Here is a 14,491-nt window from a genome sequence, read left to right as displayed (position 1 = left end):
CCATGAATTTAATATGGGCAGATTTTAAATAGTTGAGATTTGGTGCAATGTTACATGACGCCCATACCTGATGAAGGGCCTGCTCATCATGATAATGGTCTTTATCCACAGGGTGGGGTGGACGAGTAACAAGCCTTTTAGGTTCTTCTTCAGTCTGAAATGACAAAATGCAACTACATGCAATTGTCTAACACAGCAGCAATCAAATCATTTTTGTGGTTGTTTATTTATGTATCTGAGTGGTGTTTCATTGACATACTCACCTGTCACTTACATAACAGCAGTCAGGTTTATAAGTGGGGGTGGTGGGGGTGGTGGGGGGTGGGGGAACTGCAGTTGACAGTAAAACATTGCCCTTTGCCAAGTGCCTGAAATATTTCCTGACTTAAAGGTGAAGAAATCGTTATAAACGTGACGTATATGCCTGGTGATAGGTCATTAACCAATATCCATTGTAACCTTGTATTTTCCAGCTGATTTTCACTCTGATAACACGGTGTTGTATGCTGGAATACTGTACTCATGTTCACCGCTACATCATTACTTCCGTGGTGTTCTTCTCTTATAGTATTACAGACCTGTAGTATACACAGTCATTTATACACGTCACTGCTACATCATTACTTCTGTGGTGTTCTTCTCTTATAGTATTACAGGCCTATAGTATACACAGTCATTTATACACGTCACCGCTACATCATTACTTCTGTGGTGTTCTTCTCTTATAGTATTACAGGCCTATAGTATACACAGTCATTTATACACATCACCGCTACATCATTACTTCTGTGGTGTTCTTCTCTTATAGTATTACAGGCCTATAGTACACACAGTCATTTATACACGTCACTGCTACATCATTACTTCTGTGGTGTTCGTCTCTTATAGTATTACAGGCCTATAGTATACACAGTCATTTATACACGTCACTGCTACATCATTACTTCTGTGGTGTTCTTCTCTCATAGTATTACAGGCCTATAGTATACACAGTCATTTATACACATCACTGCTACATCATTACTTCTGTGGTGTTCTTCTCTTATAGTATTACAGGCCTATAGTATACACAGTCATTTATACACGTCACCACTACATCATTACTTCTGTGGTGTTCGTCTCTTATAGTATTACAGGTCTATAGTATACACAGTCATTTATACACATCACCGCTACATCATTACTTCTGTGGTGTTCTTCTCTTATAGTATTACAGGCCTATACTACACACAGTCATTTATACACGTCACCGCTACATCATTACTTCTGTGGTGTTCTTCTCTTATAGTATTACAGGCCTATACTACACACAGTCATTTATACACGTCACTGCTACATCATTACTTCTGTGGTGTTCTTCTCTCATAGTATTACAGACCTATAGTATACACAGTCATTTATACACGTCACCGCTACATCATTACTTCTGTGGTGTTCTTCTCTCATAGTATTACAGGCCTATAGTACACACAGTCATTTATACACGTCACCGCTACATCATTACTTCTGTGATGTTCTTCTCTTATAGTATTACAGGCCTATAGTATACACAGTCATTTATACACGTCACCACTACATCATTACTTCTGTGGTGTTCGTCTCTTATAGTATTACAGGCCTATAGTATACACAGTCATTTATACACGTCACTGCTACATCATTACTTCTGTGGTGTTCTTCTCTCATAGTATTACAGGCCTATAGTACACACAGTCATTTATACACGTCACCGCTACATCATTACTTCTGTGATGTTCTTCTCTTATAGTATTACAGGCCTATAGTATACACAGTCATTTATACACGTCACTGCTACATCATTACTTCTGTGATGTTCTTCTCTCATAGTATTACAGGCCTATAGTACACACAGTCATTTATACACGTCACCGCTACATCATTACTTCTGTGATGTTCTTCTCTTATAGTATTACAGGCCTATAGTATACACAGTCATTTATACACGTCACCGCTACATCATTACTTCTGTGGTGTTCGTCTCTTATAGTATTACAGGCCTATAGTATACACAATCATTTATACACGTCACCGCTACATCATTACTTCTGTGGTGTTCTTCTCTTATAGTATTACAGGCCTATAGTATACACATTCATTTATACACGTCACCGCTACATCTATACTTCTGTGGTGTTCTTCTCTTATAGTATTACAGGCCTATAGTATACACAGTCATTTATACACGTCACCGCTACATCATTACTTCTGTGGTGTTCGTCTCTTATAGTATTACAGGCCTATAGTATACACAATCATTTATACACGTCACCGCTACATCATTACTTCTGTGGTGTTCTTCTCTTATAGTATTACAGGCCTATAGTATACACAGTCATTTATACACGTCACCGCTACATCTATACTTCTGTGGTGTTCTTCTCTTATAGTATTACAGGCCTATAGTATACACATTCATTTATACAGTGTCACAGCAGAAGTCCTGTACGATTCAAATGACAATCCTTCACTTGATCTGACCTCCCTTACTGCCATTGGCTAGCCTACCTCCTGTCAATCATCTGATAGCATCGTTTCAGCCAACTAAAGCTGGGCATCTGTCGTCGAGGCGTGGCTCCGTGGAAGTACACGATCATGTAGTCTTCTGCCACCAGCAGCTCCAGAGTGCTGATCACATAACTGAAAAAACAACAACAACAACGGATGACCGGCGATGATCAGCGGTTGAGTACGACCGGACCGACAGTTATTATGTTTTCATGATATTGGCTGAACGGGAAAGTCGAACATGTTACAATGTCACCAGCACAAACCAACGGTGATGTATCACCTACGACAGGCGTGTTCTCATACTCTATCTCTGAAAACCAACAACAACATGGAGGGTGCTGGGATTTGGCGCAGAAAATAGACACTGGTACAGACAGATTTCAACTTATACGATGTCTGCTAAATGTAAAAGAGTGAGTGAGTGCTTGGGGTTTAACGTCGTACTTAACAATTTTTCAGCCTTATAATGACGAAGGCATCCACACAGTTCATGTAATGTGCCTCCTTGTTGCAGGACGGATTTCCACAACTCTTTTATCTAGATTTGTTTGCCTTATTCATTAGTGTCTTTCCCTAATGTTTTACTCAAGAATATTTCACTTATGTGATGTTGGCCACAAATACACTGTGAGGCAATCAAACAGAGCTCGCTGGAAACCCACGACCATCTGCAGATTGCTGGCAGGCCTTCCCAGGTACATGTAGAGAAAAAGCCAGGATGAGTTCGACTTGAACTCAGAATGAACACTTAGGCCTCCCGAATCACTGTTCTGCACTAGCACGATAACTACTCTGCCATGGAGACTCAGACATGTTTGACAGCCTCAGAGCCAACAGATATGAGTGTAAATCTTGCAGGTACTCACAAGAACAGGTTTTCCATGACATAGCTGTAATCTTTGCGACTCCTGTCTGGGAGGTAGCAACCAGAGAACACAATCATCGCATTAAGACCTTCTCCATAGTAGCCTAACAATAAAAACACCAGTACCATGAACAAATACCTTGTCATCTTGTTTTTAAAAGAAAAGACAACACCAGACTAAATGTATATATAAGCATGGATAAGGTATCCCACATGAAGTTTAAAAAACATAACTTCTTATTTTTGTGATGTTGCATCACATCACACACATTCAGGCAATCAAAAGTAGCGCCATATTTCTTTTTAAACTAATCATGCGCTGCTTATTTCTGTAAATCTAGGACACAGCTCTTTCGACATAGGTTACCCCAGCCCTGTTTTGCCTTTTAACCATATGTACGTGGGGTACCAGTATGAGGAACACAACATTGTGTTCTGGGCTGCTCTATCACACAGCACACCCCATGGCCTTGAAAGAGTTCCTGATTAAAAGTTGATTTACAGACGTATCAAGCAGGTAATAAAAAGTGGCTATGGCTGTTTTGGTCTGTTTCCACTCCTCTTTTTAAATAACTCTAATTACTGGATATATTTACAGTATTTGTTGTCTTTTCTTTTAAAGAAAAGACAATAACCTCAAAAGACTCTTCCTGGTACATGTATGGATATGTCTGAACTAGAACTAACTGACTCCAGATATTGCACATAAACTTGAGCTTGGAAAGGTGGGAAATTACATGTAGAGGAGCCCTATAAACAAAGCTACGTCTCACTACCAGGCTACAGAATCACTGAGTTGTCTCCCCTTTCTGTTGTGTACATGTATAAAACATCTATTCACTATTTAACAGTTTCCTGTTTCAGGAACCCAAATCAAGAACTTTTCTATCTGCTTTTGGCATAACTAATTACACATAAGGCCCCACCAATGGAAATATATCATGAATTTATCCAGATATTTCCAGATAAAAAACTGTAAATTTAAAAGAAGAGAAACCTGCTTTGCTTACCTCCATGTGAGAGAACTCTCTTGTATGGCTCCACAACTTTCATGTCAATTGTGAACTGCTGATCTCCGATCGTAACCTTCCGCCAATTCTTCTGGTCATCCGACTCTTCCTCTGCAGTGTATTCTGGGATAGCTTCTGCAGCTGGACTTACAACAGGTGTATCATCTAGAAAATAAACAGCTATAAATGTCAGCTGAGGTCCAAGTACGTGTATATGTACACACCAAACACAAAACAATGAACATTTCCATTTGTGTCTCTATGTTTTTCTGCTTTTGACTTGTTTTTTTTTTTACACAAAATTCAAATCTGTGATGAATTTCAGTCGGGCAGGCAAATTAATACCTAACTGGTTTAAATAGCTTGATTTTTTTTTTTTAATTTGAAAGCAGTAACAAAGTAAAAGGCAACCAGCAAGAGTCTTTTGAGGTTATTTCTCACAACATGAGAAGTTGATCAGCACACACTGAGTGAGACACTGTAATAAATACAATGCTGAGAGTGATACTTAACATATACTTAACATGTATTTAACATATACTTAAATGAATCTGACATATACTTAACATGCATTTAACATATACTTAACATTAAACATTGCTATTACTGTATACATATATATGTTTCATCAGCACAACATTTACTTTAATACACATTTTTGTACAGAATACAGATTTCTATACACCTGGAGCAAATTTTAATAACATTCTTTCAGTCTTTTAATTATTAAGCTACATGTACGTGTTTTTATAAATTGTATGTAGCAAAGAATACAGTACATAAACACAGGCGTAATAGGCCAAAAGATTTAAAACACCACATTTTTATATTAATAGGCAAATGATAAAATCAAGAAACAAATAATCAAATCAACAGACAAATTAAAAAATCAACAGACAAATAACAAAATCAAATGTTAAACTGAAAACAACAGAAAGTAAATACTGTAGAAGAAAAACTGCACAATATTAGATGTTTAATTTGGTGTTCCATGTAGTTACATGTACTTGGTTGTTAAGTCACAAACAGTGGCTTTTAGATTTTGGTTGATGAGGATAATCTAGGACAAGGTAAAACAGTGCATTGATAAAACATAATGAGGTTTGATATTGTTTTTGATTGGTGAGGACAATCAAGGCCAAGGTAAAACAGGGCATTCATAAGACATAATGGGGTTTGATGTTGTTTTTGATTGGTGAGGACAATCAAGGCCAAGGTAAAACAGGGCATTCATAAGACATAATGAGGTTTGATATTGTTTTTGATTGGTGAGGACAATCAAGGCCAAGGTAAAACAGGGCATTCATAAGACATAATGAGGTTTGATATTGTTTTTGATTGGTGAGGACAATCAAGGCCAAGGTAAAACAGGGCATTCATAGGACATAATGAGGTTTGATATTGTTTTTGATTGGTGAGGACAATCAAGGCCAAGGTAAAACAGGGCATTCATAGGACATAATGAGGTTTGATGTTGTTTTTGATTGGTGAGGACAATCAAGGCCAAGGTAAAACAGGGCATTCATAAGACATAATGAGGTTTGATGTTGTTTTTGATTGGTGAGGACAATCAAGGCCAAGGTAAAACAGGGCATTCATAGGACATAATGAGGTTTGATGTTGTTTTTGATTGGTGAGGACAATCAAGGCCAAGGTAAAACAGGGCATTCATAAGACATAATGAGGTTTGATGTTGTTTTTGATTGGTGAGGACAATCAAGGCCAAGGTAAAACAGGGCATTCATAGGACATAATGAGGGTTGATGTTGTTTTTGATTGGTGAGGACAATCAAGGCCAAGGTAAAACAGTGCATTGATAAAACATAATGAGGTTTGATATTGTTTTCGATTGGTGAGGACAATCAAGGCCAAGGTAAAACAGGGCATTCATAGGACATAATGAGGTTTGATATTGTTTTTGATTGGTGAGGACAATCAAGGCCAAGGTAAAACAGGGCATTCATAAGACATAATGAGGTTTGATATTGTTTTTGATTGGTGAGGACAATCAAGGCCAAGGTAAAACAGGGCATTCATAAGACATAATGAGGTTTGATATTGTTTTTGATTGGTGAGGACAATCAAGGCCAAGGTAAAACAGGGCATTCATAAGACATAATGAGGGTTGATGTTGTTTTTGATTGGTGAGGACAATCAAGGCCAAGGTAAAACAGTGCATTGATAAAACATAATGAGGTTTGATATTGTTTTCGATTGGTGAGGACAATCAAGGCCAAGGTAAAACAGGGCATTCATAAGACATAATGAGGTTTGATATTGTTTTGGCAAGTTAGGATAATTGAGGCCAAGGTAAAACAGTGCATTTAAAAAACACAATGAGGTCTGGTATTGTTTTGTGATTGATGAGGACAATCTAAGCCAAGGAAAAATAGTTCATTCATGAAACACAATGAAGTTTGATATTGGTTTGAGCTGGTGAGGACAATCCAGGTCAAGGAAAAACAGCGCGTGGCGTGAGACAACAGGAAAAAGTCAAAAGAGTATTAAAGAAGGTAAATTTGTGTTTATATAGACATAGAAAACAGGAAACACAGAGAAAATTAATTGTATATGTTGTATGCCAGATCTCATGAATTGAAATAACTGACATGATTGTACGCAAATTCTGAAACTCTTGTCTCTCAGTTTGGCACTAAAAGATGAATGTTCCGTGTAGTGGTGTACTTATGAAAGCTATATATTACTAGACTCATAGTCCACATCAAGCGTTTTCAGTGTAGCAGCTTTTAAGTGTACATGCCCAGAACTGTTAGTTTGCCATAATGCTTTATAATGAAGGTTAGTAGAATTCATGCTATCATGATCAAGGCCCAAAATTTCACATATTATTAGTACAACCCTGGGTGATCAAATCTTCTATCTATTTTTTTGTTGGTACATGTCTTTGGTTCATGTTTTGATATGATAGCCCTCGCAGATGGGTAGCTTCGTATAGGTTATGCCCCCTTTAATAAACGTACTTATCTTTCGGTGTGCTAACTCATATATTGCCAACAGTCATACAACAACAGCACTATGTGAGGCCCCAATTAAACCCAGGAGTGTTCACCTTTAGGAATATTTCCTTAACTAATTCAATCTATTTTCCCAAACATAACAGCAGATTTCTTGATGAAAGATGCCAATTTTCGCCCTCTTTGGGTTGGAAGAGGGGTAAGCTACAGAAGCAGAGTGCAACAGCAATTTGCTTTCCAGCCTGAAGATAACTGAAGATATACAGTTTATATTTTGTAACATTCTATTCTGTTTTGTGGGCATTCTATCATTGGTTGTGATAAGAATAAACTATTGGCTTCAAATCTCAATATTCAAATGGTTAATTCCAAATGACACATGGTAGGGGTCTATCCATGACCCCAGATCCCAGACCCCAAACTCCAAACACCACAGGAAACTGCAAGACTTTTGATTTTCTCAGAGGGACTTTCACTCTCTCAATTATCTGTCAGCGGGTGCCATGGATGCTTAACTAACATCTCTCTCCTTAATTTGATGTCTTAATTGCATGGTGACTTTAATTACAGGACCCTGGGTGTTATCCACTCATAGATTTTTGTATGATTAAGCTGTCTGGATAGAAGAGAAACGTTCCCTTCACATCCGAGAAAGTAAAGAGATTCATCCAACTGACTCTGAAAAATAACTGTCTGAGGACATTTTGACCTTGGTGTTAAGTCTGACAAGCGCAGCACTTTCTGAAGGCGAACATTCCTTATAAGAAGGGCTTTCCATTGAGTGTTTTCATTAACTCCCACACGGTCTGTTTCTGTTCCTCCCCGGCCCTACTCCTGGAAGAATGTTGCTGTTTCTGGGGAAGACTCTTCTTTGTGTACAATCTAGGAGCTTCTAATGCATGACTGCAACATCAATGTCCGTTTTGTGTGGGATAAAGATTCTTTGGTCAAGTTTCTGGATTGCTCTTCTAGCTGTGCTGCCAACTGTGCTGCCATCTGCACCAAGCTAGGCTAACTGGATGGGAGGCTAGTTTGTTTTCGTCCATTAGAGAACAACTGCATCTGCATGATAGTCCCTGAGACATCTTTGTCCGCTTTACTGCTAGGATAGTGTGCGTGCACAATTTCATCTCTGATGAGAGAATATGTTGAATCTATCAAAAAATGTTTTGGGTGGATCGTTCTGGACAGTTGGTGTATTCCTCGAAAGTCTTCCACAAGTTATAGTTCACAGGCACCTTTGGCTAGTACAGTCAAGTCTTTTGTCATGGTGAAAATGATAGTACAGTCAAGTCTTTTGTCATGGTGAAAATGATAGTACAGTCAAGTCTTTTGTCATGGTGAAAATGATAGTACAGTCAAGTCTTTTGTCATGGTGAAAATGATAGTACAGTCAAGTCTTTTGTCATGGTGAAAATGGTGAAAATGATAGTACAGTCAAGTCTTTTGTCATGGTGAAAATGATAGTACAGTCAAGTCTTTTGTCATGGTGAAAAATGATAGTACAGTCAAGTCTTTTGTCATGGTGAAAATGATAGTACAGTCAAGTCTTTTGTCATGGTGAAAATGATAGTACAGTCAAGTCTTTTGTCATGGTGAAAATGATAGTACAGTCAAGTCTTTTGTCATGGTGAAAATGATAGTACAGTCAAGTCTTTTGTCATGGTGAAAAATGATAGTACAGTCAAGTCTTTTGTCATGGTGAAAATGATAGTACAGTCAAGTCTTTTGTCATGGTGAAAATGATAGTTCAGTCAAGTCTTTTGTCATGGTGAAAATGATAGTTCAGTCAAGTCTTTTGTCATGGTGAAAATGATAGTACAGTCAAGTCTTTTGTCATGGTGAAAAATGATAGTACAGTCAAGTCTTTTGTTATGGTGAAAAATGATAGTACAGTCAAGTCTTTTGTCATGGTGAAAAATGATAGTACAGTCAAGTCTTTTGTCATGGTGAAAATGATAGTTCAGTCAAGTCTTTTGTCATGGTGAAAATGCTACTGAACTATCAGCCATGTTACATTTTTGAAATTTGTTCATGTTCAACTCCTGTTGCCTGGTGTCCACCGCTCATCGTAGAATGTTGTCCGAACCTAATCGTCTTGCCATCGCTAGGATTCATGAGTCATCATCAAAACATTGAATGATGCTTAAGGGTCCATTCAGTTAGTGCACTTATAGCTCTAAACAACAATGTCTCTGCATTTCAAGGCAGTAGTTTAGCAGTCATTTATCAAGTGGCAAAAATCTCACTGTTCACAATTATATATGGTCGGAAAAGACCACTCAAGTAGCCTTTGTCTTAAAGGCAATTTACTAGGTTGTAAAAATTTGAAAAAAAAAAAAAAAACATTGTCTGACATGGACTTCATAATAGTGCTTTTTTCTTCATTTTTTTATCTTTAACCTGGAAGTAGACATTTACACTCTACAAACAGTATTACAGCATAGTTTAGTTCTTAACCTTGGTGTTTGGCGGAGCTTTCAATTACCAGTATTCTTGACGGAATGTCCAAAAATCTGATCGAAGTTTTGCTTTGACGTAGTTTTCAGACATGTAGATCACAGGTAAGAAAATGACAAGAACGTTTACCTACCTCAGCTAATCTACCTCAACTCTCTGTAATAACGCGTGTAAATAAAAACGTACACACCTGAGCAATTAAACTATTGATGAATGGTTATCAACCCAGCTGAAAACCTTGAAAATCTTACATGTCAACTGAACATTCACTTAATACATGTAGATGTTCAGCGAGAAGGGTGATTAAGTGGAAATCTGGCAATGGACAGCAAACCATCTAGTTTGGTTGAGAAGGGTTGTGGGTGTGAGGTTTTAATTGTCAGACAAGAAACAGGTCAGTCAGGTTTTGGTAGAAAGGGATATTTTAGATTAGCGCAAGCTTGGAAAAATTCAGGCTGTTATCAGAGGGCATAGGGCAAGGGTGCAAGGCAAGTCTGTCTGACTAGAAACATACCCAGAGTCTGTCTTCTGGTCACATGAACACAGTGACACTTCAGCAACAAGAATCAAAGTGATAATCATAACGGATTTCCTAGGTGCATAATGGTCAAAAAAAAAAAAAAAATCATCCCCCCTTCAGCTGTTAAGTTTTTACAAAAAGAGCCAGAAAAAGCCATTTTTGTTCAGCGTAGTACATGTAGTTTTGTTCAGGGAAATACCGGTACTTCAAGTCATTAAAGTTATAACTTTTATTATTAGCTGTTTTTAAACTTTAGGGATTAATTTTAATGCAATGGAATAAATTTCACATCATTGTTTTAACATATACATTGTAGTTACATGTATACTGTTACACCACTAACAGGGTTTTATGTGTACTTGTACAGGTATACATAATTACCTGTAAGCATCTATCGACAGTACAACAATTACCTGTGTGAAGTTTTCATTAGAATTCTGACTAAGTTTCATATGTAGGCTGATAATCTCACATGGCGAATTGTTGAGAGGTCGATCAGATGAAATATTTTGTTGTCTGGTATGTAAGACTGGACTGGCTTTTATTCTGGAGGTTTCTACAGCTTTCGTTTTCATAATTACTGAATATTTTTGACTGACATTTAAAAATCCTTTAAAACACTGAAACTGATTTCACAGTTTTCATCCCATGATGGTATCAAAAACTGGAGACAGACACTGGATAAGTTCTTGACCAGACAGTCTCTGCTCAAACAGAAACCTACTTTCCCATTCAAGCTCAGGGGCCATTCCAAAAGCGTCAGGTGTAGTGATGTCAGGTGTTTCTAGATCGTCAATGTCGTCTAAGGGCTCTGTATCAACACTACTGAGAGACGAGTCGTCATCGCCCCCTGGGCTCGTATCAGAGTCTGACCCCTCCCCTGCCATCAAGTCTATGTTTGGGTGAATTTTACGTTTAGTTTGAAGAGCTGGAGAGGCTGGCGGAAGACTAAGTGTTGTAGGACGCGCTGAAATCAACACAGCACACGCGTCACACGCTTAGCTCCCTTTAATTCTCGCTCCATTTCTAATAAGCCACAATCGCATTTCAGGCTACGTGTTATTACCATTCAACAAAACGGCAACAACAGAGCAGCCGTGGCCAAAGCAGAACCCATTTGTAGACAGAGGCCTTGAACATGTTGAAGTCTGAGGCTGATGGTGCTTTCTTTGGCCAATAAAACGACAGAGTTTGAAAGTAACAAACTAAGTAGTACTCGGTATTTACCACCAAAATGGCGGCTTTAATGCTATAAGCATGTCGCCGCTGGCTAGGTTGAAGAGCTCATCCACTCCATCGAATAAGAAATGAGCACCCTACTTCTTTATACTGTGAAATTTCACGACATTTTGGTCTAAAAGAAAGATTGGTGCTGCCTGAGTTGCAAATATGGCTTATTAAAATGCTAACTTTCCAAACTTTGTATAAACAAAAATTCCAGGCTTTACATAAAATAAAACAGCAAAAGAAAAGAAAGCATAGTGGCTCCCTAGTTTAAGAGAAAAACCAAATCACAGAAAGAGCAGAGCGATAGGTAATTACAAAAACAAAACAAAAGCCAATGGAGAACAATATGAAGTAATAAAAATATTTATCGGGTCTTTCTTCTAGTTTTATCATTAAGGTGTTCAAACCAACAAATGCTGCATCTATGTATATACTTTGACGGGCCAATGAGCCATTTGGCACCACACAGGTTATTATTATATTTACTCCAAACCAGAAACTTGCAATTTTTTTTTATAATTTTCAGAAAAATTACATTCCTCACACATCCACCAATTAAAGTTTACGAGAGGCAAATGGATGATATCTGTTGGGTTTTCTTTAGAGGTATTTGCATGTATTTGTAATTTTAATATATACATGACCTTTTCACCTCTGACCTTACCTGATCTGGAGAATGTGTCACTGGATTCACTGTCTTGCCTCAGTCTCACCTCCGTTTCTATGGGAACGACCCTTGACTCCACACTGTCTTGCGCTGTTTCATGCTGAAACTCTGAAGAATCTGTATCAGCTATTGCCTGCAACATGTCATTTTGCAAATTTGGTATCAGCACATTCGTCAGATCAAGTGAAATTCCAACAATCAGATATCCCTGCGGTACTGTGTTTGCTGCATAAGCTCATACCATTTCTGAAGGTACCCCTACATGTAGTATAAGAAACGAGTAACATATGTCTTACATAACACGTACGCACTGTAAGCACTGTAAGCACTGTAAGCACTGGGCATTCGCATTTATTTCTCTGTAAACATTTCTCAAATATCGCTTTGTCAAGTGCTCACACATTTACCACGCTTAAATATGACAGAGGTGAAAAGCTAAGAACACATGGATATGGGGCTGTCCATTTACTGGCACTGACATACAAGGGTGAAAGCTATGAACACATGGATATGGGGGCTGTCCATTACTGGCACTGATATACAAGGGTGAAAGCTATGAACAAATGGATATGGGGGCTGTCCATTTACTGGCACTGACATACAAGGGTGAAAGCTATGAACACATGGATATGGGGGCTGTCCATTATTGGCACTGATATACAAGGGTGAAAGCTATGAACACATGGATCTGGCACTGATATACAAGGGTGAAAGCCATGAACACATGGATATAGGGGCTGTCCAATACTGGCACTGATATACAAGGGTGAAAGCTATGAACACATGGATATGGGGGCTGTCCAATACTGGCACTGATATACAAAAGTGAAAGCTATGAACACATGGATATGGGGGCTGTCCATTACTGGCACTGATATACAAGGGTGAAAGCTATGAACACATGGATATGGGGGATGTCCATAACTGGCACTGATATACAAAGGTGAAAGCTATGAACACATGGATATGGGGGCTGTCCATTACTGGCACTGATATACAAGGGTGAAAGCTATGAACACACGGATATGGGGGCTGTCCATTACTGGCACTGATATACATAGGTAAAATCTATGAACACACGGATATAGGGACTGTCCATTACTGGCACTGATATACAAGGGTGAAAGCTATGAACACACGGATATGGGGGCTGTCCATCACTGGCACTGATATACAAGGGTGAAAGCTATGAACACACGGATATGGGGGCTGTCCATAACTGGCACTGATATACAAGGGTGAAAGCTATGAACACACGGATATGGGGGCTGTCCATAACTGGCACTGATATACAAGGGTGAAAGCTATGAACACACGGATATGGGGGCTGTCCATAACTGGCACTGATATACAAGGGTGAAAGCTATGAACACATGGATATGGGGGCTGTCCATCACTGGCACTGATATACAAGGGTGAAAGCTATGAACACATGGATATGGGGGCTGTCCATTTACTGGCACTGACATACAAGGGTGAAAGCTATGAACACATGGATATGGGGGCTGTCCATTATTGGCACTGATATACAAGGGTGAAAGCTATGAACACATGGATCTGGCACTGATATACAAGGGTGAAAGCCATGAACACATGGATATAGGGGCTGTCCAATACTGGCACTGATATACAAGGGTGAAAGCTATGAACACATGGATATGGGGGCTGTCCAATACTGGCACTGATATACAAGGGTGAAAGCTATGAACACACGGATATGGGGGCTGTCCATCACTGGCACTGATATACAAGGGTGAAAGCTATGAACACACGGATATGGGGGCTGTCCATAACTGGCACTGATATACAAGGGTGAAAGCTATGAACACACGGATATGGGGGCTGTCCATAACTGGCACTGATATACAAGGGTGAAAGCTATGAACACATGGATATGGGGGCTGTCCATAACTGGCACTGATATACAAGGGTGAAAGCTATGAACACATGGATATGGGGGCTGTCCATTACTGGCACTGATATACAAGGGTGAAAGCTATGAACACATGGATATGGGGGCTGTCCATTACTGGCACTGACATACAAGGGTGAAAGCTATGAACACACGGATATGGGGGCTGTCCATCACTGGCACTGATATACAAGGGTGAAAGCTATGAACACATGGATATGGGGGCTGTCCATCACTGGCACTGATATACAAGGGTGAAAGCTATGAACACACGGATATGGGGGCTGTCCATAACTGGCACTGATATACAAGGGTGAAAGCTATGA

General features: G+C 39.0%; 1 protein-coding gene across 1 annotated transcript in view; it reads right to left on the bottom strand.

Annotated features, from left to right (window-relative positions):
* Positions 1–14,491, bottom strand: part of LOC135462610 (protein prune homolog 2-like) — a gene marked incomplete at its 5' end in the record, with an annotated part of 54,831 nt that overhangs the window by 7,789 nt on the left and 32,551 nt on the right. The window contains 6 exons of the mRNA XM_064739835.1: positions 68–154; positions 2,527–2,658; positions 3,396–3,498; positions 4,405–4,569; positions 11,084–11,326; positions 12,251–12,386. Coding sequence (XP_064595905.1) covers positions 68–154; positions 2,527–2,658; positions 3,396–3,498; positions 4,405–4,569; positions 11,084–11,326; positions 12,251–12,386 — 866 coding nt within the window. The remainder of the gene's footprint in view (positions 1–67; positions 155–2,526; positions 2,659–3,395; positions 3,499–4,404; positions 4,570–11,083; positions 11,327–12,250; positions 12,387–14,491) is intronic.

This window comes from Liolophura sinensis, chromosome 2 (assembly GCF_032854445.1).
Source record: "Liolophura sinensis isolate JHLJ2023 chromosome 2, CUHK_Ljap_v2, whole genome shotgun sequence".
NCBI classification, from domain to species: domain Eukaryota; kingdom Metazoa; phylum Mollusca; class Polyplacophora; order Chitonida; family Chitonidae; genus Liolophura; species Liolophura sinensis.
This window is presented reverse-complemented; position numbering and strand designations above follow the sequence as displayed.